The 26,759-nt window shown below is 47.0% G+C and overlaps 1 protein-coding gene across 1 annotated transcript; it reads right to left on the bottom strand.

The window, feature by feature from the left end:
• Positions 1–669: 669 nt before the first annotated feature.
• On the bottom strand, positions 670–26,759 carry uox (urate oxidase). The gene is made up of 8 exons (XM_052010678.1): positions 26,685–26,759; positions 18,304–18,519; positions 15,319–15,435; positions 14,389–14,467; positions 12,049–12,235; positions 10,102–10,225; positions 3,786–3,869; positions 670–935 (listed from the first exon to the last, which is right to left on the bottom strand). The coding sequence occupies exons 1-8, from the start codon at positions 26,715–26,717 to the stop codon at positions 861–863; spliced, it is 915 nt and encodes a 304-aa protein (XP_051866638.1). The 5' UTR covers positions 26,718–26,759; the 3' UTR covers positions 670–860.

The following is a 26,759-nucleotide window of genomic DNA, read 5'->3' as shown; positions in this document are numbered from 1 at the left end:
CAGAACTGAACACAATACTTCAAGTGTGGTCTAACCAGAGTTCTACAGAGCTGCAACATTAACTCGCGGCTCTTGAACTCAATATCCCAACTAATGAAGGCCAACACTCCATACGCCTTCTTAACATGGACTTAGTGGTCTGAAGGACCTGTTTCTATGACCCTAAGACTGGATGATTCTTCTTCATACAATTTTCTGCTCTTCCGTTCTATCGAAGTGAATATCTTCACATTATCGTCTTTCGTTGAGCACCATGGAATCCTTCACTTCCTTAAGGTGCAATGTCATTTAGACCTACCATCAATGGCATCCACACTTTAACATCTATTAGAACATAGAACAGTACGGCACAGGAACTGGCCCTTCAGCCCACAATGTTGTGCTGAACTAATTAAGCTGTTGATACCTAATCCCTTCTGTCTGCACATGGTCCATCTCCCTCCATTCTCTACATCTATATCTAAGAGCCTTTTAAACACCCATATTATATCTGCCTCCACCACCACCCCTGGCAGCACATTCCAGGCACCCACCGCTCTCTGTGTAAAAAAAACTTGCCCCGCACATCTCCTTTGAACTTTCCCCCTCTCACCTTAAATGTATGTCTCTTAGTGTCAATTCTCCCATTACTCCCACATTAAACTATTTGCAGTTACAAGCAACAAAGAGTGAAGCATGGGAAATGACACTTTAGTGAAATTTTAGCCTATAACCTTCAACGATCAAGCTTTACATTTCGACTGCATTTATTTTGTTCCAAGTGGGATTTGTTCATTTATTTTGAACGACTTGAACCACACTGCTGCATCAGGTTTCCTCTTGCTGTGCTCATGATTAGCACTGTCTCCAGTAAGGCATTACTACAGCTTGGATGCAACTCTCCTCCGCACAGTTCCTGTAATATTCCCATATGGATTGTCTGTGGGCAGCAGAACCTAAATGAGGTAAATTACAGACATCACTATTAGAACTAGTCATACAGGAGATTCTGCAGATGCAGGAATCTGGAGCCACACACACAAAGTGCTGGAGGAACTCAGCAGGTCAGGCAGCATCTATGGAGGGAAATTAACAGTCAACATTTTAGGTTGAGACGCACTCCTGATGAAGGGTCTCAACCCGAAACGTCGACCATTAGAATTCAGGCATTCACAGAATTATAGAACATAGAACACTACAGGCCCTTTGGCCCACAATGTTATGCTGACATTTTATCCTGCTCTAAGATCTATCTAACCCCTCCCTCCCACATAAGCCCCCTATTTTTCTATCATTCATGTGTCTGTCTAAGAGTCTCTTAAATGTCCCTAATGTATCTGCCCCCACAACCTCTGCCGGCAGTGCGTTCCACACACCCACCACTTTCTGTGTAAAAAAACTTACCTCTGACATCTCCCTTATACCTTCCTCCAATCACTTTATAATCATGCCCCCTTGTGTTGGCCATTTTCGCCCTGGGAAAAAGTCTCTGTCCACTCGATCTATGCCTCTTATCATCTTGTACACCTCTATCAAGTCACCTCTCATCCTCCTTCTCTCCAAAGAGAAAAGCCCTAGCTCACTGAACCTATCCTCATAAGACATGGTCTCCAATCCAGGCAGCATCCTGGTAAATCTCCTCTGCACCCTCTCTAAAGCTTCCACATCCTTCCTACAATGAGGTGACCAGAACTGAACACAATACTCCAAGTGTGGTCTAACCAGAGTTTTATAGAACTGCAATGTTACCTGGCGGCTCTTGAACTCAGTACCCCGACTAATGAAGGCCAACATGCCATACACCTTCTTAACAATCCTATCGACCTGTGTGGCAACCTTGAGGGATCTATGGACATGGACCCCAAGATTTCTCTGTTCTTCCACACGGCTAAGTCCTCATCCAAGTCATTTATAAAGATCACAAAGAGCAGGGGTCCCAGAACAGATCCCTGCGGAACACCACTGGTCATCAACCTCCAGGCAGAACACGCGCCATCTACCACCACCCTCTCTTCTATGGGCGAGTCAATTCTGAATCCACACAGCCAAGTTTCCCTGGATCCTATGCCTCCTGACTTTCTGAATGAACCTTCCATGAGGAACCTTATCAAATGCCTTACTAAAATCCATGTACACCACATCCACTGCTCCACCTTCATCAATGTGCTTTGCCACATCCTAATTCCTCTCAATATTGGAAACACTCAGCAGGTCAGGCAGCATCTTGGATGGAGAAACAAGAGCTGATGTTTTGGGTCAATATCGGAACTGATAAAAGATCTTTGACATCATCTTTGCCCTCCGTCGTCAGGTTTCTGAACGGTCCACAATCACATCAGCATTACCTCGTTGTTCCTTCTTTTTGCACTATTTATTTTTGTAATATATAGTAATTTTATGTCTTTGCACTGTGCTGCTGCCACAAAACAACAAACCATGTCATCTAAGTCAGTGGTAATAAATCCGATTCTGATTCTGACTCAAATGTTAACCCTGTTTCTCTCTCCACAGATGCTGTTTGGCCTCCTGAGTGTTCATGGCGCTTTCTGTTTTTATTTCATATTTCCAACATCTGCAGTCTATTGTACTCAACGTAAGCCAGTGTGATGCTGGAGGAATTCAGCAGACCAGGTAGCATCCTTGGAGAAAGGCGGCGGTCAATATTTTGGATCAGGACCCTTCTTCAGGACTGAAGATAGGAAAAGGGGAAGCCCAATATATAGGAGGGAAAAGCAGAGCAGAAGGTCACATGGCTTAGCATTACTGCTCCACTGCGAAGTCTCTTCAAGGATGCCCACTTTGAAGAAGTTTTCTTCCTCTCTTCGACGGGAGTTTCGTGAGTCCCTCTCTTACTGCTCCCCCTCTGTGATCTGCTCTGCTCTCCAGCTCCTCGACCACGTGTTCACTCAGACTTGGTTCCACCTTCCTTGCTCTGTCTATCACGATCTCTTACCTGCACCTACCCATCGCCACCCTGTGCCCACCCCGCCTCCCCTCTTTTGTCCACCTATCACGGCTCTGCTTTTCCCTCCTATATATTGGGCTTCCCCTTTTCCTATCTTAAGATAAGATCTCTTTATTAGTCACATGTACATCAAAACACACAGTGAAATGCATCTTTTGCTTAGAGTGTTCTGGGGGCAGCCCGCAAGTGTCGCCCTGCTTCCGGCGCCAACATAGCACGCCCACAACTTCCTAACCCGTACGTCTTTGGAATGTGGGAGGAAACCGGAGCACCTGGAGGAAACCCACGCAGACACGGGGAGAACGTACAAACCCCTTACAGACAGCGGCCGGAATGGAACCCAGGTCACTGTCGCTGGAACACTGTTATGCTAATCGCTACACTACCATGTCCTGAAGCAGGGTCCTGACCCGAAACGTTGACCGCCTGCTTCTCTCCACGGATGCTGCCTGGCCTGCTGAGTTCCTCCAGCACCATCGTGTTTTTCATCTAGATTCCAGCATCTGCAGTCTCAACGTAAGACAGTTTAAGTCATAGGACTCTATCTGCTGTTTTGAAATTTGTAGCTGTTGCAATCTTATTGCAATGTTATTTTATGTGCTAGATTTAATTTATACTACTGAGGTCTCTCAGATGGCACACTGCTTTTACCACAATGTTTTTTTACACAACCGCGTACAATGTACCAAGCTATGTTGAAGTTAAGTTGCACCCAGACTCTTTCCTTAAGACCACAGGGTCTGACTTTAAGGAGTCTGTACGAATTTGATGGGTGAAGTGAGCTTGATGCTTTCTTCATGAATCTAGCTCTCTTCTTTCCCACAGAACATGTCGAACTCACCTCATTATTTTCTGGAATCCCAAACCTTGTCATATCGATTGTGAAGTAATGCTTATTTGGCATAACCACTTCAATCTCTTCCATCTGAAAAACAGACACACACAAAGATAAGTGTTATAGCTGGCAGTCTATCTTCCTAGACTAAACATAGTGTGTTATGGCGCTTAAATATGCATCCACTGAGAGTTCTGAAATCTGCTTCCTGACACTCGGGACACCTACAATGCCCAGATTTTGTTAACCTCCATTTAAAAAAGTTTTTTTTCATAATAACTATGTCATGAAGCTATTTTTATCATTATTTTCATCCTCCTTCCAAACAATTCCAATTTGGGATTACAACTTAGCTACGTTTAGTTTTGTACTTCCTGCGACACAGGAGGCCCTTTGGCCCATCAGGTCTCCGCTGGTTCTCAGAGCATTCCCATCAGTCCTGTGGGTGGGGAGGGGGCTGGAGGTGGGCAGGGAGTTTGTGAGGTGGTGCTTACACAGGACTCAGTGCCCCTGATGCTCAGACCCGAGGCTCTGAAAACCATCCTGAATGCGCCCACTCTACTGTGCAGTCAAGGGTCAGAGATTCTCAGGAGTTGCAATGTTTCAGGAAAAATTCGAGCATATCCTTGGATCTTTGCCCTGGACCAGGCATGGACCACCAACCTCTAAGCACAGTGGTGCAGCAGTCAGTGCTGGGGGCCCAGTCCTGACCTCTGGCACCGTCTGTGTCTCCCATGTGTGGCTTTCCCAAATGTGCTGTGGTTTCCTCCCACAGCCCAGAGGCATGCTGCTGGGTTAATTGGCCACTGTTAATTCTCCCTTATGTCTTATGAGGAGTGAGCTCGGGCTTTTCTCTTTGGAGAGAAGGAGGGATGAGAGGGGACTTGATAGAGGTGTACAAGATGATAAGAGGCATAGATCGAGTGGACAGTCAGAGACTTTCTCCCAGGGCAACAATGGCTAACATGAGGGGACATAATTTTAAGGTGATTGGAGGAAGGTATAAGGGGGATGTCAGAGATGTTTTTACACAGAGAGTAGTGGGTGTGTGGAACGCACTGCCGGCAGAGGTGGTGGGGGCAGATACATTAGGGACATTTAAGAGACTCTTACATAGACACATGAATGATGGAGAAATGGAGGGCTATGTGGGAGGGAAGGGTTAGATAGATCTTAGAGCAGGATAAAATGTCGGCACAACATTGTGGGCCGAAGGGCCTGTGCTGTGCTGTATGTAGCGTTCTATGTTCTAGTGCTGTTCACTAGCAAAAGTCTCAAAGGGGAGATGATGGACGAGAGAGAATAAGTTGGAGGGTTACAGGGAAAGAAGGAGAGGGGGAATGGAACCAATGGGATTGCTCTGCTGGGGAGCTAGCAGGGACCTGATGATAAGTAAGTTGGTAAGATCCATGAACTGAGCACCAGCCTATGCTCTGTACAGCTCAAGGTTATGCAGGGCAATGAATTTAATTGTCAGACCATCAAGTGAGCTCCACAAGGCTGATCGGAAAGTTATAGAGTCAGAGTTATACAGCACAAAAACAGGCCCTTCGGCCCAACTCATCCATGCTGACCAACCTGTCTACCTGAGCTAGTCCCAGTTACCCGCGTTTGACCTGTATCCCTCTAAACCTTTCCTATCCACGTACTTGTCCAAATGTCTTCTAAACGTTGTAATTGTACCCGCCTCTGCCACTTCCTCCGGCAGCTCGTTCCATATCCCCACCACCCTCTGTGTGGAAAAACTTGCCCCTTTAAACCTTTCCCCTCTCACCTTAAACCTATGCCCTCTAGTTTTAGACAGGCACGGTAGTGTAGTGGCTAGAGTAACGCTATTACAGCACCAACGACCTGGGTTCAATCCCGGCCGCTGTCTGTAAGGAGTTTGTACGTTCTCCCCGTGTCTGCGTGGGTTTCCTCCGGGTGCTCCGGTTTCCTCCCACATTCCAAGACGTATGGGTTAGGAAGTTGTGGACATGCTATGTTGGCGCTGGAAGCGTGGCGACACTTGCGGGCTGCCCCCAGAGCCCTCTACGCAAAAAGATGCATTTCACTGTGTGTTTCAATGTACATGTGACTAATAAAGATATCTAGACTCCCCAATTCTAGACCATCCACCTTATCTATGCCCCTCATGATTTTATAAACCTCTACAAGGTCACCCCTCCTTCGCTGCAAGGAAAAAAGCCCCAGCCTATCCAGTCCCTCCTTATAACTCAAGTCCTGCAGCTCCTCCAACACCCTCATGTTGCCGGAGCTATGTTGTTCCTTCTTGTTTTTGCATTCTGAGGAAGTGTAGTCAGCTGATGGACTGGCTGGTCACCAGCTCTTGGTGAACCTTGGGCACGAGGAGGTGACCCATTGAAAGTAGCTGTCCAATAACCACAGCTCGGGGCTGGTCATTGAGGTCCTGCCCATTGCAATCATAACATCAGGGGGAAGTGGTTAAGCTCCCCCCTTGTAGGAACTGATACTTGCAGGGCCTGGATTTTATCTGCCTCTGGAGCCCAGCCCGAGGTTCACGGGCTGGGGAAGCATTGCAAGTGCTATTGAACTCTGCAAAGAAGCCCAGCTTTAACCCTCTGAAGTCCCTGATGAAACAGCTGATGGATGTAAGGAGGAATTCCAGGGAAATTCTGGGGCTCGGACAATTTCCATCAATCTCATCACTATCTTTTTAAGATATTTTTAAGATATTTATTTATTAGTCACATGTACATCGAAACACACCGTGAAATGCATCTTTTGCGTAGTGTTCTGGGGGCAGCCCGCAAGTGTTGCCACGCTTCCGGCGCCCACAGCTTCCTAACCCGTACGTCTTTGGAATGTGGGAGGAAACCGGAGCACCCGGAGGAAACCCATGCAGACACGGGGAGAACGTACAAACTCCTTACAGACAGCGGCCAGAATTGAACCCGGGTCACTGGCGCTGTAATAGTGTTATGCTAACCGCTACACTACAGTGCCGCCCTTGTTATTGTCTTACAATCTAATACATAAACCCTTGGTGGCAAGGTCTGTAGGTCTGGTCTAAGATGCATCTCGCTCTTCCACTCAATTGAATTCTGCTAACAACAAGCAATCTGCCGGAGGAACTCAGCGGGTTGAGCAGCAACTGTGGGAGGAAAGGAATTGTCGACGTTTCGGATCGAAACCCTGCATCAGGACATTCTGATGTTCTGACTTCTGTTCTTCCTCATCATTTCCCCTTTTCTGCCAGGAACCGGTAAGTCCAACTTCGGAGTGAGGTTGGGTTCCAGAGTGAGGTTGGGTTCCGGAGTGAGGTTGGGTTCCGGAGTGAGGTTGGGTTCCGGAGTGAGGTTGGGTTCCTGTTTAGATGTGAAAGTGGAGTGGGGAGGGGATCAAACACAGAGCGTAATGTTATCAAAGGTCCCCTTTTTATTCAGACTGAGGAGTCAGCCCTGCAGTACATTCACTCTTTCATCATGGAATCCAATTTTATTTAAAATAACTCCGATGTTTTTGCCTTTCTTATCTTATTTCCTCGGTAAAGCAGCCAACATAATCAAAGACCCCACCTGCCCTGGACATTCTCTCTTCTCCCCCCTCCCATCGGGCAGAAGATACAAAAGTCTGAAAGCACGTACCACCAGGCTCAAGGACAGCTTCTATCCCGCTGTTATAAGACTATTGAACAGTCCCCTAGTACGATAAGATGGACTCTTGACTACACAATCTACCTTGTTATGACCTTGCACTTTATTGTCTGCCTGCACTGCACTTTCTCTGTAACTGTAACACTTTATTCTGCATTCTGTTATTGTTTTCCCTTGTACTACCTCAGTGCACTGATGTGATGAAATGATCTGTACGGATGGCATGCAAAACAAGGTTTTTCCCTGTACCTCGGTACATACGACAATAATAAACCAATTTACCAATTTGGTCATAGAGTGATACAGCACAGAAACAGGCCCTTCGGACCATCGAGTCCACACTAGCCATCAAGCACTCATTTTTACACTAGTCTGACACCAGTGTAGAACGGTAGGCCTTGGGGAGTGTTGGAGGACAGAGGGATCTGGGACTTAGGTACAAGTGGTGTCACAGGTAGACTTTTGGCACAGTGGCCTTCATCAGTCAGGGCACGGAGTACAGAAGTTGGGATGTTATGTTGCAGTTGTACAAGTCACTGGTGAGGCCGCATTTGGAATAATGTGTTCAGTTTTGGTCACCCTGTTATATGAAAGATGCCATTAAGCTGGAAAGAGCGCAGAGGAGATTTACAAGGATGTTGCTGGGACTCGAGGGACTGAGTTTGGAGAGAGGTTGAGCAGGTTGGGACTTTATTCATATTTGCATAGGAGAATGAGGTGTGATGTTTAGAGGTGTATAAAATTATGAGGGGCATTGATAGGGTGAAATGCACAGGGTTAGGGAATCAGTAACCAGAGGACATAGGTTTGAGGTGAGAGGGGAGAGATTTAATAGGAACCCGAGGGCAACTTTTTCATCCAGGGGATGGTCAGTCTATGGAACGAGCTGCCAGAGGAAGTGGTTGAGGCAGGTACATTAACAACATTTAAAAGGTACTTGGACAGGTACATGGATAGGAAAGGTTTAGAAGGTTATGGGTTAAATGTGGGAAAATGGGACTGGCTTAGGTGGGAATCTTGGTCAGCATAGACCAGTTGGGCTGAAGGGCCTGTTTCCGTGCTGTATGACTCTATGGCTTCCATGAATAATCCTATTTTATTCTACCCACATTCAGATTTAAGATATCTTTATTAGTCACACATTCATCGAAACACACAGTGAAATGCATCTTTTGCTTAAAGTGTTCTAGGGGCAGCCCACAAGTGTCACCACGCTTCCGGCGCCAACATAGCATGCCCACAACTTCCTAACCCATACGCCTTTGGAATGTGGGAGGAAACCGGAGCACCCAGAGGAAACCCACGCAGACACAGGGAGAACGTACAAACTCCTTACAGACAGTGGCCGGAATTGAACCAAGGTCGCTGGCGCTGTAATAGCATTACACTAACCGCTACATTACTGTGCCTGCCCTTCAACTCCCCCCAGATTCCACCCCTCACCTACACACTAGGGGCAATTTACAGCGGCCAATTAATCTACCAACCCCCACATCTTTGGAATGGGGGAGGAAACCGGAGCACCCAGGGGAAACCCACGCGGTCACAGGGAGAACATGCAAACTCCACACAGACAGCAGCAGAGGCCGGGATCGAACCCGGGTCTCTGGAACTGTGAGGCAGTGGCTCTACTCGCTGTGCCATTGTGCTGCCCGATTAGTTGAAACACTCGTTGCTTGAGTGAGGACACTTGTTATTTGTTCTGTGGGATGAATCATTGAGGAGAGAACACGGCCACTTGGGGCACACCAAGGAGCAGCAGGACCCTGGAACCTTCTCCACCCCCGTCCCCACAGAACTACTGCGGCTGGGTATTCAGCTAAAAGTTTCAAACCTGAGACTGATGGACCTTTATTGAGTGACGTCGTTCAGGGTTAACACCCTTATGATGCAGTCAAGATACATGATGTAGGACAATGAGCAGCACACTGTGTGGAGTTTGCACGTTCTCCCTGTGACCACGTGGATGCTCCAGTTCCCTCCCACATCCCAATGACATGCAGGTTTGTGGGTTAATTGCCCCTGGTTTGTGGGTGAGGGGTAGAATCTGGGAGGAGTTGATGAGAATGCGGGGAGTATGTATTTATTACTTTTTGCACTATTTATTTATCTTTGTAATTTATAGTAATTTTATATCTTTGCACTGTACTGCTGCCGCAAAACCACACATTTCACCTCATAATTCAGTGATAATAAACCTGATTCTGAGAATAAAATGGGATTAATGTATTAATGGGTGGGTGATGGTCGGAACAGACTCTGTGGGCCGAAGAGCCTGTTTCATTGTTGTATCTCTCTGAGAGTATTCTCTAAATGACTGACCGTGGAGGTCTAAATTCTTCAGTGTAATTGGAGCAGGATACGAGGGCTAACTTGTATTTCACTAGTACAAGTAAACTCGAAGCTAAGTGATGAATAAAAGGCTGCAATAGCGTGGGTAAGGTCATTGACCAGGGGATGGGTGAGTGGAACATGGTGAAGACAGAATACAACTCATCAGCAATGGGGTTACTCTTATAACCTTCATACAGAATTCCTCAGAGAAGAAGGAAAGTTGTGGGGGATGCAGGAGAGTTGGTAAGTGTTGGTTGGGGGATGGTTGTCTATTGGGAGTGGGATGATCCAAAGTACAGGAAGATAAGTGACTGAAAGATTGGTCCCGATTGACTGGGAAGGCAGGGATTCATGGCAGACCAAGTACTGACCTCTGGAACCTTGCTCAAGCTGAGACACTGAGCTTCGTAGAGAGAGTTCTGGACAGACGGGGAATAGGTACCAGAATCGTAGGGACCGGCAAATACCTCAAGGATAGAATCCTTCACGGAATTCCTAAGAGAAATGATAAACTCAGTTAAACCTCCTTCATCAGTTTTCCTCCTGATGCCCCTCCCCTCTCAGAAGCTGCATGGTCCCCAGTGGCACTCAGTCGGATGAAAGGGCAGGATCCTCACAGGTTAAGGCATGGTGGGCAGGAATTTCCTCAATTCCATTTATGTTGATGATGGGTACATTAAATACAAAGTTTCCTGCAGGGATCATGTGCTGGGGTGTGGAAACAGACAAGAAGGTATCGCCAACACAGAGCCTATAACAGAGATAGCTGCTGTCTCTTGCTGTTGATAAGATATCTTTATTAGTCACATGTACATTAAAACGCACAGTGAAATGCATCTTTTGCGTAGAGTGTTCTGGGGGCAGCCCACAAGTGTCGCCACGCTTCCAGCGCCAACATAGCATGCCCACAACTTCCTAACCTGTACGTCTTTGGAATGTGGGAGGAAACCGGAGCACCCGGAGGAAACCCACGCAGACACGGGGAGAACGTACAAACTCCTTACAGACAGTGGCTGGAATTGAACCTGGGTTGCTGGCGCTGTAATAGCGTTACGCTAACCGCTACACTACCGTGCCTGCCCTCCTCTCCCTCTCAGTTACTGTACAGGGCCGGGGCAGTCCATTACTTCCGAGCTGGTGGGAGAAGTGAGATGATAGGGAGGGGCTAGTGTGGAATCCAAAAGGTCACATGATCAAGACTGAGGGAATTGGGTTTAGTCTGAGCACAGGATTCTGCAGATGCAGGAAATCCAAAATAAAACCAGAAAACACTCAGTGGGCCAGGCAGCATCTGTGGAGAGAAGCAGAGTTAACATTCCAAGTCGATAACCTTTCATCAAAAGTTTGGTTAAATGGAACATTGATTAAAATTGAAGTCAAACCCTCAATCGACTGAGCTCATGAGAGTTGGTATTGGTTTATTATTGTCACTTGTACCGAGATACAGTGAAAAACTTGTCTTGCATAATCTTCGTAGAGATCAATTCATTACACAGTGCATTGAGGTAGTACAGGGTAAAAAACAATAACAGAATACAGAGAAAGCGTCACAGCTACAGGGAAGTGCAGTGCAGGCAGACAATAAGGCGCAAGTTCATAACAAGGGAGATTGTGAGGTCAAGAGTCTACCTTAAAGTACAAGGGAACTGTTCAGTAGTCTTATAACAGCAGAATAGAAGCCGTCCTTGAGCCTGGTGGTACGTGCTTTCAGGCTTTTGTATCTTCTACCCAATGGGAGGGGGGAGAAGAGAGAATGTCTGGGGTGGGAGGGGTCTTTGATTACGTTGGCTGCTTTACTGAGGAAATAAGACAAGAATCTCTCACCATTGAGGACATCTTCAAGAGGTGGTTCCTCAAGAAGGTGACGTCCATCACTAAGGACCCTCAACATCCCAGGACATGCCCTCTTCTCATTACTACTATCGGGGAGGAGGTACAGGAGCCTGAAGACCCACACCCAATGTTTCAGGAACAGCTTCTTCCCCTCCGCCATCAGATTTCTGAACGGTCTATGAACCCATGAACACTACCTCGTTATTCCTCTTTTGGACTATTTATTTATTTTTGTAACTTACAGTAATTTTTATGTCTTGCACTGTACTGTTGCCGCAAAACAACACATTTCACGACATATGTCAGTGATAATAAACCTGATTCTGATTCTGAAACCTCCCCTTGTCCCTTGCAGTGCTCTGCACAGTTCCTGGTCTAAACACGGATTCCTGCTCCCAGTGGCAGGGTGGTTTGGGGAAATGACACAAGGAAACTCACCCCTAAAAGACCCTGCCAACAAAGGCGCTGTGGTTACATAGACATACCAGGCAGCATCAAAGTTGATTGCTCTTGATGTGTGGTAACGCCATTTGGCGTACACAACAGTGGAGAAGATTCTGTCCCTCACTTCAGGCAGGGTGGTGAAGCGGTCCTTTCGGAAGCCCTCGAACCCAGATTGAGTTGTCTTCAGGACCTGCATGTCCCTGATTCCAGAATGAATCACTGGCGGCACTGCAAACCAACCACGAGCAAACGTTGTAAGTATAGTCCCTCTTCCCTCCATCCTGGACATCTACGACAGATGATGCACCCATAAGGCCTGCAGAATCATAGATGACCCTTCTCATCCCTCCCACGACCTATTTAGAGCATAGAACATAGAACAATTACAGCACAATTCAGGCCCTTCAAAGCTGTGCCGAACATGTCCCTACCCTAGAAATTACTAGGCTTACCCATAGCCCTCTATTTTTCTAAGCTCCATATACCTATCTAACAGTCTCTCGAAAGACCCTATCATATCAGCCTCCACCACCATTTCCGGCAGGCCATTCCACACACTCACCACTCTCTGAGTAAAAAACTTACCCCTGACATCTCCTCTGTACCTACTCTCCAGCACCTTAAACCTATGTCCTCTTGTGGCCACCAATTCAGCCCTGGGGAAAAACCTTTATCTACCCTATCAATGCCTCTCATCATCTTATACACCTCTATCAGGTCCCCCCTCATCCTCCGTCTCTCCAAGGAGAAAAGGCCGAGTTCCCTCAACCTGCTTTCATAAGGCATGCTCCGCCTCCCAGGCAGCATCCTTGTAAATGTCCTCTGCATCCTCTCTATGGCTTCCACATCTTTCCTGTAGTGAGGCGACCAGAACTGAGCAGAATACTCCAAGTGGGGTCTGACCAGGGACCACTGCCGTCTGGCAAGCAGTACCAGAGCATCCGGGCCAGAACTACTAGACTGTACAACAGTTTTTCCCCCAGGCTGTCAGGCTCCTGAATACCTTGGAGCCAGTTTCAAACAAATGCCGTGTCAAAAGCCCTGTTTTGAACAACGGTGTATAAGAACTTTGGCTGCTGCCGAACATATTTATACAATTAGTGCAACACACTGAGTTCTGTATTTTCTTCGTCCAACTCGGATTTGCACTAACCCTGCGCTAAATTGTATTCTGTATATACCGTTTTTGCACTGTTTGTACTTGCACACTTTTTTTGTCTGTGTTTATTGTATGTCCTCTGTTCTATGTATGTCCTCTGTTGTGTGAGTCTGGGGGAAATGACATTTCGTTCCTCAATGTGTTTTTATAGCATATGGGTGACTGACAATAAAGTAACTTGAACTTGAACTTGTAACAGTTTGTACGCAGTGGCCTTGGCTATCGGTAGGGCCCTGGGGACTGTTGTAGAAAAGAGGGACCTGAGTGTACAAGTATATGGTTCCCTGAAAGTGGAGTCACAAGTAGACAGAGTGGTGAAGAAGGTGTTTAGCACACTGGCCTTCATCAGTCAGGGCACTGAATACAGGAGTTGGGACATCATGTTACACTTGTACAAGACGTCGGTGAGACCGCAGCTGGAGTATTGTGGTCAGCCTGCTGTAGGAAAGATGCCATTAAGCTGAAAAGAGTGCAGAGGAGATTCACGGGAATGTTGCCAGGACTTGCGGGACTGAGTTATGGAGAGAGGTTGGGCAGGCTTGGAGTGTGGGAGACTGAGAGGTGATTTTATAAAAGTGTATGAAGTCATGAGGGGCATAGATGGGTGACTGCACTCTGTCTTTTTCCCAGAGGAAGGGAATCAAAAACCAGACGGCATTAGGTTTAAGGTGAGAAGGGAGAGATTTAAAAGGGACCTGAGTGGCGACTTCTTCATGCAGAGGATGGTGAGTATATGGAACGAGCTGCCAGAGGAAGTGGTTGAGGCAGGTACAATTATATTGGTTAAAAGACATTTGGACAGGGAAGTGGATAGGAAAGGTTCAGAGGGAGATGGGCCAAATGCAGGACTAGCTTAGATGGGGATCTTGGTCAGCATGGACCAGTTGGGCTGAAGGGCCTGTTTCCGTGCTATGGGTCTCTATGACTCATGTCCCAATGTTCAGCTTTCCAGTCACACAGGCTAGGTCGTGATGTGCAGATCTTTACCGCGATCGAGCTGATGATTCTGTGCCACGCTTCTTGTGAATCGGCCGTATTTATTAATCGTTCACTGAGGCCATTCAGCATTGATTTGGTCCTGTGGGTCTGGCATTACAGCATTGCCCGGGTTATGCTGACAGCTTCCCTTCCCATCAAGGACAGCAGCACACCCGCCTACTGCAGAGCTGGGAGAAGAGGACAGTGACCTCCAGTGTGAGGAGATCTGGGAGCAGAAACTTACCGTTCTGGAGCACCTCAACCTCACAGAAGCGGGTGGCTTCTCCGCAGTGAATGAAGGCGTGCACGTGCTCCTGGCCTTCCTGTGGGGAGGACAAACCTGCATTAGCTCTGGTCTGCTGGTGACTGAGGGCTGTTGGCTGCACTCCACTGGGTTTAATGTCATCATAGAAATCCCAGTCCATAGCTCCCTGAAAGTGGCTGCACAGGTTGACAGGGCAGTAAAGAAGGTGTCTGCCACGCTTGCATTTATTAGACGACGCATTGATTTCGAGAGTCGGGAAGTTATGTTGCAGCTTTGTAAAACTTGGTTAGGCTGCATCTGAGGTATTGGGCTCAATTCTGGTCGCTCCATTACAGGAAGGATGTGGAGGCTTTGGAGAGGGTGCAGAAGAGGTTCACCAGGATGCTGCCTGGATTAGTGGGCAGGAGCTATAAGGAGAGTTGGACAAACTTGGGTTGATTTCTCTGAAGCGGCAGAGCACTTGGATAGGTACATGGATAAGATAAGATATATTTATTAGTCACATGTACATCGAAACACACAGTGAAATGCATCTTTGTGTAAAGTGTTCTGGGGGCAGCCCGCAAGTGTCACCATGATTTCGGCGCCAACATATCAGGGGCAGGGCTTGGAGTGATATGGGTTGAATGCAGGAAGTTGGCATGGACTGGTTGGGCCAAAGGGCCTGTATCTGTGCTGTATTGCTTTGTGACTCTAAGGTACGTGGTGGACAACCAAAATTAGGTACCTACATTAGACCGGAACAGGGAACCACAGAAGTTACAGAGGTAGAGGGGAGGAAGGCCATGGAGGAATGTGAAAAGATTTGATGGGGATACAGAAGCAGGAACATGGGCAGGAAAGAGATGAGCAGCAGATGAGATTACAGTGCATCGTCAGTGTTTCTGACCTGTCACCCCAAGTCCTTACTTTCTGTAGACGTCTCCAGGGTATTTCCTTAATGTAGACCTTGGCCCGAGAAACGTGAGGAAAGGATGTCAGGAAATGGTTGCAAATATCCAGTGCAAATTCTTCAATGGTTCGAATCTGACAAGACAGAACATTTCAATGTACACAGAAGTCTTTCCTCATTTCATTCTGTTGTCCCTGATAATTGGTAATTGTTCTATTGTCACATGTACCCAGATACAGTGAAAAACTATGTTTTGGATGCAATCCATACAGATCATTGCAAACCATCAGTACATCGAGGTAGTACAAAGGGAAAAGCAATAACAGAATGCAGAATAAAGTGTTACAGTTACCGAGGAAGTGCAATTCAGGCAGACAATAAGCTGCAAGAGCCATGATGAGGTAGACCATGAAGTCAAGAGTTCATCTTTATCGTACAAGAGATCCATTCTATAGCCTTATAACACCAGGATAGAAGCTGTCCTTGAGCCTGGTGGTACGTGTTTTCAAGCCTTTGTATCTTCTGCCTGATGGGAGGGGGGAGAAGAGAGAATGTTCGGGGTGGGTGGGGTCTTTGATTATGTTGGCTGCTTTCCTGCAGTAGCAGGAAGTGTAGACAAGAGTCCATGGAGGTTTCTCTGATGGACTGGGCTGTGTCTACAACTCTCTGCAGCTTCTTGTGGTCTTGGGCAGAGCAGTTGCCGTACCAAGCCGTGGTGCATCCAGATAGGATGCTTTCCGTGGTACATCTATAAACATCGGAGTTTGCCTGAGACAGGCTGGGCATTACATCCTGCACACTTCAGACGTGACACCGTTGGACTTGATAAGCTCTAACTGGGCATAAAGTTTAACACTGGGCATTTGCAACAAGAATTGAAAGAGTGGATGGGCATCTGATGGAGACGATGAATAACCAACAAAAATCTAACTGAAGGCACTGCTGAAAGGTCTTTTTTTTCCTCTGGAGCATTGGAGGCTGAGGGGTGATCTTATAGAGGTTTATAAAATCATGAGGGGCATAGATAAGTGAGTGGTCACAGTCTTTTCCTCGGGGTAGGGGAGTCTAAAACTAGAGGGCACAGGTTTAAACTGAGAGGAGAAAGATGTCAAAGAGGACCTGAGAGGCAACTTTTTCCACGCAGAGGGTGGTGGGTATACGGAACGAGCTGCCAGAGGAAATGGTAGAGGCGGGGACAATTACAGGGTTTAAGCAATATTTGGACAGGTGCATGGATAGGAAAGGTTTAGAGGGATATGGGCCAAACGCAGGCAAATGGGACTAGCTCAGGTAGGCAACCTGGTTGGCATGGAAGGGCCTGTTTCTGTGCGGTATAGCTCTATGACTGTAGGGTTGCTATATCTGGTTGAAGGAGCAGACTCGCTGGGCCAAATGGCCTAATTCTGCTCCTATATCTTATGGACTTCTAGAGGCTCCACCATTGAGGTTCTTGCCTCCCTCCTCTCACTTCATTGGTCACCAGACATGTCTCCTCGGTGGTATCATCAGAACACAGGAGCAGCAGTTGGTAGGTTAATTGTTCACGGTGAATTGTCCCTGGTGTGTAGGTGAGGGAGTTGATGGGAATGTGGGATTAATGTAGGATCACTGTAAATGGGTGGTTGATGGTCGGTGTGGACTTGATGGGCTGAAGGGTCTGTTTCCGTGTTGAGTCTATGAGGAAGCCACTCAGCCCATCAAGCCTGACCCACCATTCAATGACCGATCTGCTCCAGGTCTCATCTCCTCTTTTGTGCCAGGTCTCCCTAGCCCTCAACTACCCAATCTTCCAAAATATATAAACTTCCTCTTTAAATCTCGTACTCTCCCAGTGACCTGTCCTCCACACCCCTCTGTGGCAGAGAATGCCACAGGTTCACCACCCTCCGTGAGGACCCATTTCTTGGAGACTCTACGTCAGCCCTGGCATTGGTGCTGACATCACCGGTGTCCCACAGCACGGATCATTGAATCACAAGACTGTTGGGACAAGAGGCCATTCAGCCCATCAGCTTGTACCAGTTCCTTGTAGCGCAATTAAGTCACTTCCATTCCCTCATTTTTTCCCCACAGTCCAGAAAATTATTCTCTCCCAAGTGCCTGTCCAATTCCTTGATTGTTTCTCTGTTACAGACAAACCACCTCTTTCCTCAGTGAAAACAATTCTCCACACAGCCCAGAGATAGAGTCATAGAGTCATACAGCACGGAAACAGGCCCTTTGGCCCAACTCGTCCATGCCGACTGTGTTGCCCAGCGAGCTAGTCCCATCTGCCCAGGTTTGGCCCATAGCCCTCTAAACCTCTCCTATCCATGGACTTATCTAGATGGCTTTTAAATGTTGCTAATGTGCCCGCCTCAACCACTATTTCTGGCAGCTCATTCCAATTATGCATCACCCTTTGCGTGAAGAAGCTGCCCCTGATGTCCCTTTTAAATCTCTCGCCTCTGATCTTAAACCTCTCCCCTCTTGTTTTTAGCACCCCCTCCCTGGGAAAAAGACAGTGTGCTTTCACCCTGTCTACGCCCCTCATGATCTTATACACCTCCATCAGGTCACCCCTCAATCTCCTACGTTCCAGGGAATAAAGTCCCAGTCTACACAACCTCTCCTTGTAACTCAGGCCCCCAAGTCCAGGCAACGTCCTGGTAAATCTTTTCTGCACTCTTTCTAGTTTAATAACATCTTTCCTATAACAGGGTGACCAAAACTGTGCACAGTGCTCCAAGTGTGGCCCCTCCAACATCTTAGATAATTACAACATCCCAACTCCTATACTCAATGTCCTGACCGACGAAGGCCAGCGTTCACCACCCAGTTGGCTAACTAAGGTCGTCTCATTTGCCCGTGTTTGGCCCATATCCTTCTAAACCTTTCCGATCCATGTACCTTTTCAATACCGTAGTTGTATCTGCCTCTAACACTTCCCCATGGGAAAAAGACGGATCACTCACCCACAACAGGCACAAGACTGGCAAGCAGGAGGTTCTGTCCGTACTCACCCCTCTGAGCTTCGCCAAGGCATGAATGGTGTTTTTCATGGTGTCGGTGGGAATGATATCGGAATTGTCTCCATGCATGTAATCCTTCAGTGACTTCAGCGTCAGTTGGACATTAGCTTCAATCTCTTTGATGTAATGATACTTTCCCTCTCTCCTGACAGTCAGCACCTTCACCACGTCTTTCCCGTACCCCGTACAGACAAATTCCACACCTCCCTGCAGACCGGAAGGAAATATAACTGGATCAAATCCAACAGACAGTAATTACTGGAAACACTCGACTGGTTCAGACAATATCTGCTGAGAGGTGGGGCAAGACTGACTGGAGATGATCTTGGAATCCATTGTGGATCATCCATCAGAGTTTGAACACTAGGCTCTAAGCTGCCGTTCGAAAAAAGATTCAAGTTCAGATCAGTTTATTGTCTTGATTTTTGTCATTGCAAAGGGATATGGGAATCTCAGTTCAGAATTCCCTTCAGGTTAACTTGCAGGTTGAGTCAGTAGTAAGCAAGGCAAATGCAATGTTAGCATTCACTTTGAGAGGACTACAATATAAAAGCAAGGGTGTACTGCTGAGGTTTTATAAGGCATTGGTCAGACCGCACTTGGAATATTGTGAGCAATTTTGGGCCCCATATCTAAGGAAAGATGTGCTGGCCCTGGAGAGGGTCCAGAGGAGGTTCACAAGGGAAGGAAAAGACTTAACATATGAGGAACGTTTGATGCCTCTGGGCCTGTACTCGATGGAGCTCAGGAGGATGAGGGGGGATCTCATTGAAACTTACTGAATATTGAAAGGCCTGATAGAGTGGACGTGGAGAGGATGTTTCCATCAGTGGGAGAGTCCAGGATCCGAGGGCACAGCCTCAGAATAAGGGGACGTCCCTTTAAAACAGAGATGAGGAGGAATTTCTTCAGCCAGAGGGCAGTGAATCTGTGGAATTCATTGCCACGGAGGGCTGTGGAGGCCAAGTCATTGGGTGTGTTTAAGGCAGAGGTTGATAGGTTCTTGATTGGTGAGGGGGATAAGGGTTACAGGGATAAGGGGGGAGAATGGGGTTGAAAAAAAATCAGCCATGACTGAATGGTGGAGCAGACTCGATGGGCTGAATGGCCTAATTCTGCTCCTATATCTTGTGGTCTTATTGTCACATACACCAGGGTGCAATGAAATTCCTTGCTCGTTGAAGCTCACGGAGTAAACGGTGTACAGGGTAATAATAAATACAATGGTATGTTCAGCGACAAGGTGCAAAAACAACAGACCGGTGCAAAGTAAAGTCGTGCAAACTGAGGTAGTGCAACTAGAAATGCTGAAGTGACAGTAACAGAAGAGGCAGAATTAAGGGTTCGAGACCGTGGCAGCCCCACCGGGAAGGGGATGTGACAGAGGTATAGGTTCAGGAGTCTGACAGCAGTGGGGAAGAAGCTGTTCTGGACGTAGGGGCTTTCAAGCTCCTGTATCTTTTCCCAGAAGGTAGAAGCGAGAACAGGGAACGGCCGGGGTGTCAGGCACCCTTGACGATACTGTCAGCCTTCCTGAAGCAACGCACGGTGAGGAGGGACTGGATGGAGGGAAGTGAGGCACCTGTGACGGACTGGGCAGTGTTTACCGCTCTCTGCAGGTTCCGTCGGTCCAGAGCAGAGCAGTTGCCGTCCCAGGCTGAGATGCAACCATCTGGATACTGTCTACAGCTCATCTGTGGATGTTCGGGAGAATCACTGTGGACGCAACTGCTGAGACTGCCCATCAGGAATTTGGATGTGAATGAGAGGCACCTCCCAAGATAAATAATGAGCAGAGAATGGTATTTAATTCAGCATGTAGCCAGGCTCACAATACACTTCCCTATTAGATCTCTGGACTAGAGATCTGAAGCCCATAACCTACCCCATGTAGACATACTGCGCTGGAACAGGACATAACATCAGGAAACCTTGACGTGATAATCAGACTTACCTCCCCCTTTCCTGCCATATATCCATCCAGTTCACCTTTGAATGTGGTTGAAGGTATATGGTATTGGTATTGGTTTATTATTGTCACTTGTACCGAGGTACAGTGAAAAACTTGTCTTGCATACCGATCGTACAGGTCAATTCATTACAAAGTGCAGTTCCATGGGGTTAGTACAGAGTGCATTGATGTAGTACAGGTAAAAACAATAACAGTACAGAGTAAAATGTCACAGCTACAGAGAAGGTGCAGTGCAATAAGGTGCAAGGTCACAACAAGGTAGATCGTGAGGTCAGAGTCCATCTCATTGTATAAGGGAACCATTCAATAGTCTTATCACAGTGGGGTAGAAGCTGTTCTTAAGTCTGGTGGTACGTGTCCTCAGGCTCCTGTATCTTCTACCTGATGGAAGAGGAGAGAAGAGAGAATGTCCCGGGTGGGTGGGGTCTTTGATTATGCTGGCTGCTTCACCAAGACAACGTCAGGTAAAGACAGAGTCCAAGGAGGGAGGCTGGTGTCCATGATGCACTGGGCTGTGTCCACAACTCTCTGCATTTTTTTACGGTCCCGGGCAGACCAGTTGCCGTACCAAGCCGTGATACATCCAGATAGGATGCTTTCTATGGTGCATCTGTAAAAGTTGATGAGAGTCAAAGGGGACAAACCAAATTTCTTTATCCTTCTGAGGAAGTAGAGGCGCTGGTGAGCTTCTTTGGTCGTGGCTTAGGTCAACTACAGTAGAAGGGAAGCCATGATTCCTGAAAACACAGGACACTTCAGATGTTCTGGAATGGAAAGGGGCAGGCACGGTGGTGTAGCGGTTAGCACAACGCTATTACAGCGCCAGCGACTCGGGTTTAATTCCGATCGCTGTCTGTAAGGAGTTTGTACGTTCTCCCCGTGTCTGCATGGGTTTCCTCCGGGTGCTCCGGTTTCCTCCCACATTCCAAAGACATACGGGTTAGGAAGTTGTGGGCATGCTATGTTGGCGCCGGAAGCGTGGCGACACTTGCGGGCTGCCCCCAGAACACTCCACGCAAAAGATGCATTTCACTGTGTGTTTCGATGTACATGTGACTAATAAAGAAATCTTGTCTTGAGAGCAGATGTGGCAGAGAAACTGGGAGAAGGGGATGGTGTCCTTACAAGCGACAGGGTGGGAAGAGGTGTAGTCTAGGTAGCTGTGGGAGTCAGTGGGTTTATAGTGAATATCTGTGGGTAGATTGTCTCCTGAGATGGAGGCAGAGAGATCCAGGGAAGAGAGAGAGAGGTGTCAGAAATAGTCCAAGTGAATTTAAGGGCCAGTCAGTTAGTAGCGAAGATGATAAAATTGATGAGTTCTGCAAGGGTGCAGGAAGCAGCCCCAGTGCAGTTGTTGAAGTAACAGAAAGCGAGTTGGGGAGGGGTACCAGAGAGGTTTGGAATATGGACTGTTCTACATAGCCAACAGAAAGACAGATGTATCTCAGGCTCACGTGAGTGCTCGCCTTTGAGTGTCCTGGGTTCCAATTTCTCCCTGCTGTATGTACTCACTGGTCTGTAAATGATTAATCTCCATTGTTGACCTTCTCTCACTAGCCCCCGAGTCCGTTCACATCTCCCCTCACCAATCCCTGTTGACATTTTGTTGCAACAAAATATTAAACCTCTGCCACGTCTCCCCAACCCTGTGAGTAACTCAGTAAAAGATGTCCCACTGGAGTCTTGCGTCCAGGGTGAGCTGGTGAGAGGTCTGTAGTCCTTGAAGGGCAGGCATTTTGCATTCATTTAAGAGGCCAGTCAACTACCTTCTAATTGGATTGCTCAGCACTGAGGTTAGTGATCAGCCTGACTCAGCTGAAATGCCATTACTTCAGTCTGGCCATGTTGCTTCACTTCCACTGTGTAACAAGGCACCCACCAGCGGTGGAAATCACATCCAAACCACATGGGCAGATTATGCAGCGACGCTGCACTCCCAACAGTGCCCAAATCTCATTCATAGAGTCATAGCGACGTACAGCACAGAAACAGGACCTTCGGCCCATCTGGTCCATGCCAACCAAGATGCCCATCCAAACTAGTCCCATTTGCCTGCATTTGGTATTGGTTTATTATTGTCACTTGTACCAAGGTACAGTGAAAAACTTGTCTTGCATACCGATCGTACAGGTCAATTCATTACACAGAGCAGTTACATCGGGTTAGTACAGAGTGCATTGAGGTTGTACAGGTAAAAACAATAACAGTACAGAGTAAAGTGTCACAGCTACAGAGAAAGTGCAGTGCAATAAGGTGCAAGTTCACAACAAGGTAGATCGTGAGGTCAGAGTCCATCTCATCGTATAAGGGAACCGTTCAATAGTCTTATCACAGTGGGATAGAAGCTGTCCTTAAGTCTGGTGGTACGTGCCCTCAGGCTCCTGTATCTTCTGCCTGATGGAAGAGGATTTGGCCCATAATCCCTCCAAACCTTTCCTATCCATGCACCTGTCCAAGTGTCTTTTAAATGTTGTTATTGCACCTGCCTCTGGCAGCTCGTTCCATATGTGCACCACCCTCTGTGTAAAAAATATTACTCCTCAAGTTCCTATCAAATCTTTCCCCTCTCACTTCAAACCTATTCCCTCTAGTTCTTGATTCCCCAACCCTGGGTAAAAGACTGTATGCTTTCACCCTGTCTACGCCCCTCATGATTTGATACACCTCATGATTTATATCCTGTGGAGCATTTGGGGATACCTTATGCTCCTAAAGCCACATGTCTTTCATCAGGAAGAGCTGGGAGCTCCTTACAAGGAAGGGAATCGGCCAATAACTGTGGCTGTGATCATCACTCCACTGCAGCTGAACTTATGATAGTTTCCTCACAGGAACCCGCACCGGCAGCTGTTGGAACCTATATACTGAAGTGGGGGTGCTGCTTCTGTCCAAGCTACCTCCACACCAACCAGTCACTCACAAATCCCAAACAAGCCCTCACCAATGCAACACTTCAAGGGTGGCTTGGTGTTCTGGTGAAAGCTGAGGCCACCAAGGGATTGGTGAGATAGGTTTATTATTGTCACATGTACTGCGATAGGGTGAAAATATTTGCTTGCGTGCCATCCAGACAGATCATGCCATACGCAAGTGCATCCAGGTCCAGATAGTAAAAAGGAAAATTTCTATGTAGACAGAAGTCTTTCCCCATTTTATTCTGTTGCACCTGTCCAAGTGTCTTCTAAATGTTGTTATTGCACCTGCCTCTGGCAGCTCGTTCCGTATATGCACCACCCTCTGTGTAAAAAATATTGTTCTGCCTGATAATTGGTCAATTGGTTTATGATTGTCACACGTACTGAGGTACAGTGAAAAACTTTGTTTTGCATGCCGTCCATACAGCTCATTCCAAAACATAAGTACATTGAGGCATCAGGGTCGAATGCAGAATAAAGTGTTACGGTTACAGAGAAAGTGCCGTGCAGGCAGACAATAAGGTGCAAGGGCTACGATGAGGTAGATTGGAAGAACAAGAGTTCACCTTTAGCATATGACATTCATTTTAAGAGGACTAGAACATAAAAGCAAGGATGTACTGCTGAGGCTTTATAAGGTTTCGATCAGACTACACTTGAAATATTGTGAGCAATTTTGGGCCCTGTATTTAAGGAAAGATGTGTGGCCCTGGAGAGGGTTCAGAAGAATGATCCCTGAAATGAAAGGCTTGATGTATGAGGAGCACTTGATGCCCCTGGGCCTGTACTCGATGGGATTCTGAAAGATGAGGGGGGATCACAATGAAACCTACCAGATACTGGAAGGTCTGTATAGAGTGGACGTGGATGTTTCCATCAGTGGGAGAGTCCAGGATCCGAGGGCACAGCCTCAGAATAAAGGGATGTCACTTTAGAACTGAGTTGAGGAGAAATTCCTTCAGCCAGAGGGTGGTGAATCTGTGGAATTCATTGCCACAGAGGGCTGTGGAGGCCAAGTCATTGGGTGTATTTAAGGCAGAGATTGGTAGGTTTTTGATTGTGGTTAAGGGTTATGGGGAGATGGTGGGAGAGTGGGGTTGAGACAAAACAAAAACAGCCATGATCGAATGGTGGAGCAGACTCGATGGGCTGAATGGCCTAATTCTGCTCCTATGTCTTATGGTCCGTTCAAGAGTCTATAACAACGGGATAGAGACTGTCCTTGAGCCTGGTGGTACCTGCTCTCAATCTTTGGTATCTCCTGCCCGATCGGAGAGGGGAGAATGACCGGGGTGGGAGACGTCCAAGATTATGTCAGCGGCTCTCCCGAGGCAGCGGGAAGTGTGGACGGAGTCAGTGGAGGGGAGGCTGGTTTGCCTGATGGGACTGGGCTGGGTTCAGAGTGTAGCTGTGACGATGGTGAGTTGCGTGAGTTGTGTGAGTCCTCGTATCCAGCAAGTAGCAGGGAGCTTTCTATCCCCCTTTACACATCCTGTTTTATACCCAGTCCTGCTCGTCCTTCACCCTAGCTGAATTGTCCGTCATTTAAAGTCAAAATTCAGGCTCCCCCACAAGAATTAATTTGCCCCAACTTTTCTCCCCCATTTCCACAAACTTCTCAGGGTCTTGGTTAGCTACAAGACCGTAGCAGGCCACAGGCAGGACATTTCCTCACACTTCTTTGACACCTGGTGTGGGGGAGAACCCCTTCCGACCCTGCAAGGCTCGATCGGCCCCACACCGCTGAGCCAGCTCCACTTACCTGTCCAGGTTTTACTGTGGGCTTCAGCCCACAGATGCACACTGGGCTAGGGTTGTTTGCAATTTACGATCACTATTACAATTGAGAAAGCACCCCCAAAGGCACACTTGGAAAAATTGTTCTTGAGCTTTTCCATAATCATCACCAGCAATAAACGTCAACCCTGCAGAAATTATCCTTCCCTTCATTTTGCTTTGAAAATTCTGCTTTTAAGATGTGGTTATAGACCACTGATCAATGCCATTTGCTTGTGGGATGTTCTTGCCATAGAATCAAAATGTTATTGTTGAAAAACAGGCCATTCATCCCCTTGATTCAACGCAAGGTCTTCGAAGCCCAATACATCACAGGCGCATCCCTCCCCACCATTGGGAGTATCTACAGGAGGTGCTGTCTCAAGAAGGCAACATTCACCATCTAGGATCCCCACCATCCGGGCCGTGCCACCTTCTCGCAGCTACCGTCGGGCAGGAGGTACAGAAGCCTGAAGTCCCACACCACTAGGTTCAGGAACAGCTACTTCCCTTCAACCATTCGGTTCTTGAACCAACTGACACAACCCTGATCACTGCAGTTTAGCAGTGTGACCACCTTGATCACTTTGCATTGAAATGGACTTTGTTCTTTTTCATTCTAATTGTGTTCCTTCTTGTAAAAATTGGGTTTAATTTATGTTTTTCTTGTGAATGCTGCTTATCTGATGCTCTGTGCCTGTGATGCTGCTGCAAGTAAGTGTTTCATTGCACCTGTGCACACATCGACTTGTGCATCTGACAATAAACACAACTTTCACTTTGACCATGAAGACCGATCCCATTAATCTCATTGCCCATAACCCCGCAGATTAGTCTCTCTCAAATTCTCGTCCAATTCTCATTTGAAAGCCTCGATTCTGCCCTCACAGGCAGCACAAGATGTAGTGCTCTTTCATACAGCAGCAGATTTGTATCTTAAGGTGACGTTGAATGTGTTATTACTCAAATTAATTCAGCTTTACAAAGATCGAAAGTTGTTTAATCTCGTGATCGAAACTTCTTTTAAGAACCAGAAATACCCAATTTTGCAAAACGCAAATAAAAGTCAAAAAATCTCCCTGAAAGTGAACCAAAAATAAAAATTGAAACGCACAAGGCCTAATTATACACATGCAAATGTCTGCACCAAGACAACACAATACAGACCAAACGATAGAGTCATACAGCACAGAAATTAGTCCATGCCCACCAGGATACCTTCCTGACCCGTGTCCCATTTGCCTGTGTTTGGTCCATATCCCTCTAATTTTCTCCTATCCATGCACCTGTCCCAATGCTCTTAAATGTTGTTAATGTCCCTGCCTCAACCACGTCCTCCGGCAGCTCGTTCCATATACTGACCACCCACTGGGCGAGCAAGTTACCCCTTAGATCTTATTAAATCTTTCCCCTCTCACCTTAAACCTATGTCCTCTAGTTCTTGATTCCCCAACGCTGGGAAAAAGACTTTGTGCATTCACCCTATCTATGCCCCTCATGGTTTTTCCATCTCTATAAGATCACCTCTCATTTCCCTAAATTTGGGGAAAAAAAATTGACATAAACTATTCAACTTACAAATAATTTTAAGATCCCAAATGCATCATTTTAAACATTTATCTTCTAAATCTATTCCAAAATAATAATAGTTATTTTTGTTTGGCAAAATTATAGTGGCAACTGGAAAATGCATTATTTAGTTGACATACCTTGTCATAACTAGGATGGTACCAGCTGGACATTTCTCTTGGAGAATGGCAATGTGTCTGTTGATCGGAATGAGA

This window comes from Pristis pectinata, chromosome 3 (genome assembly GCF_009764475.1).
Source record: "Pristis pectinata isolate sPriPec2 chromosome 3, sPriPec2.1.pri, whole genome shotgun sequence".
Lineage (NCBI taxonomy): Eukaryota > Metazoa > Chordata > Chondrichthyes > Rhinopristiformes > Pristidae > Pristis > Pristis pectinata.
This window is presented reverse-complemented; position numbering and strand designations above follow the sequence as displayed.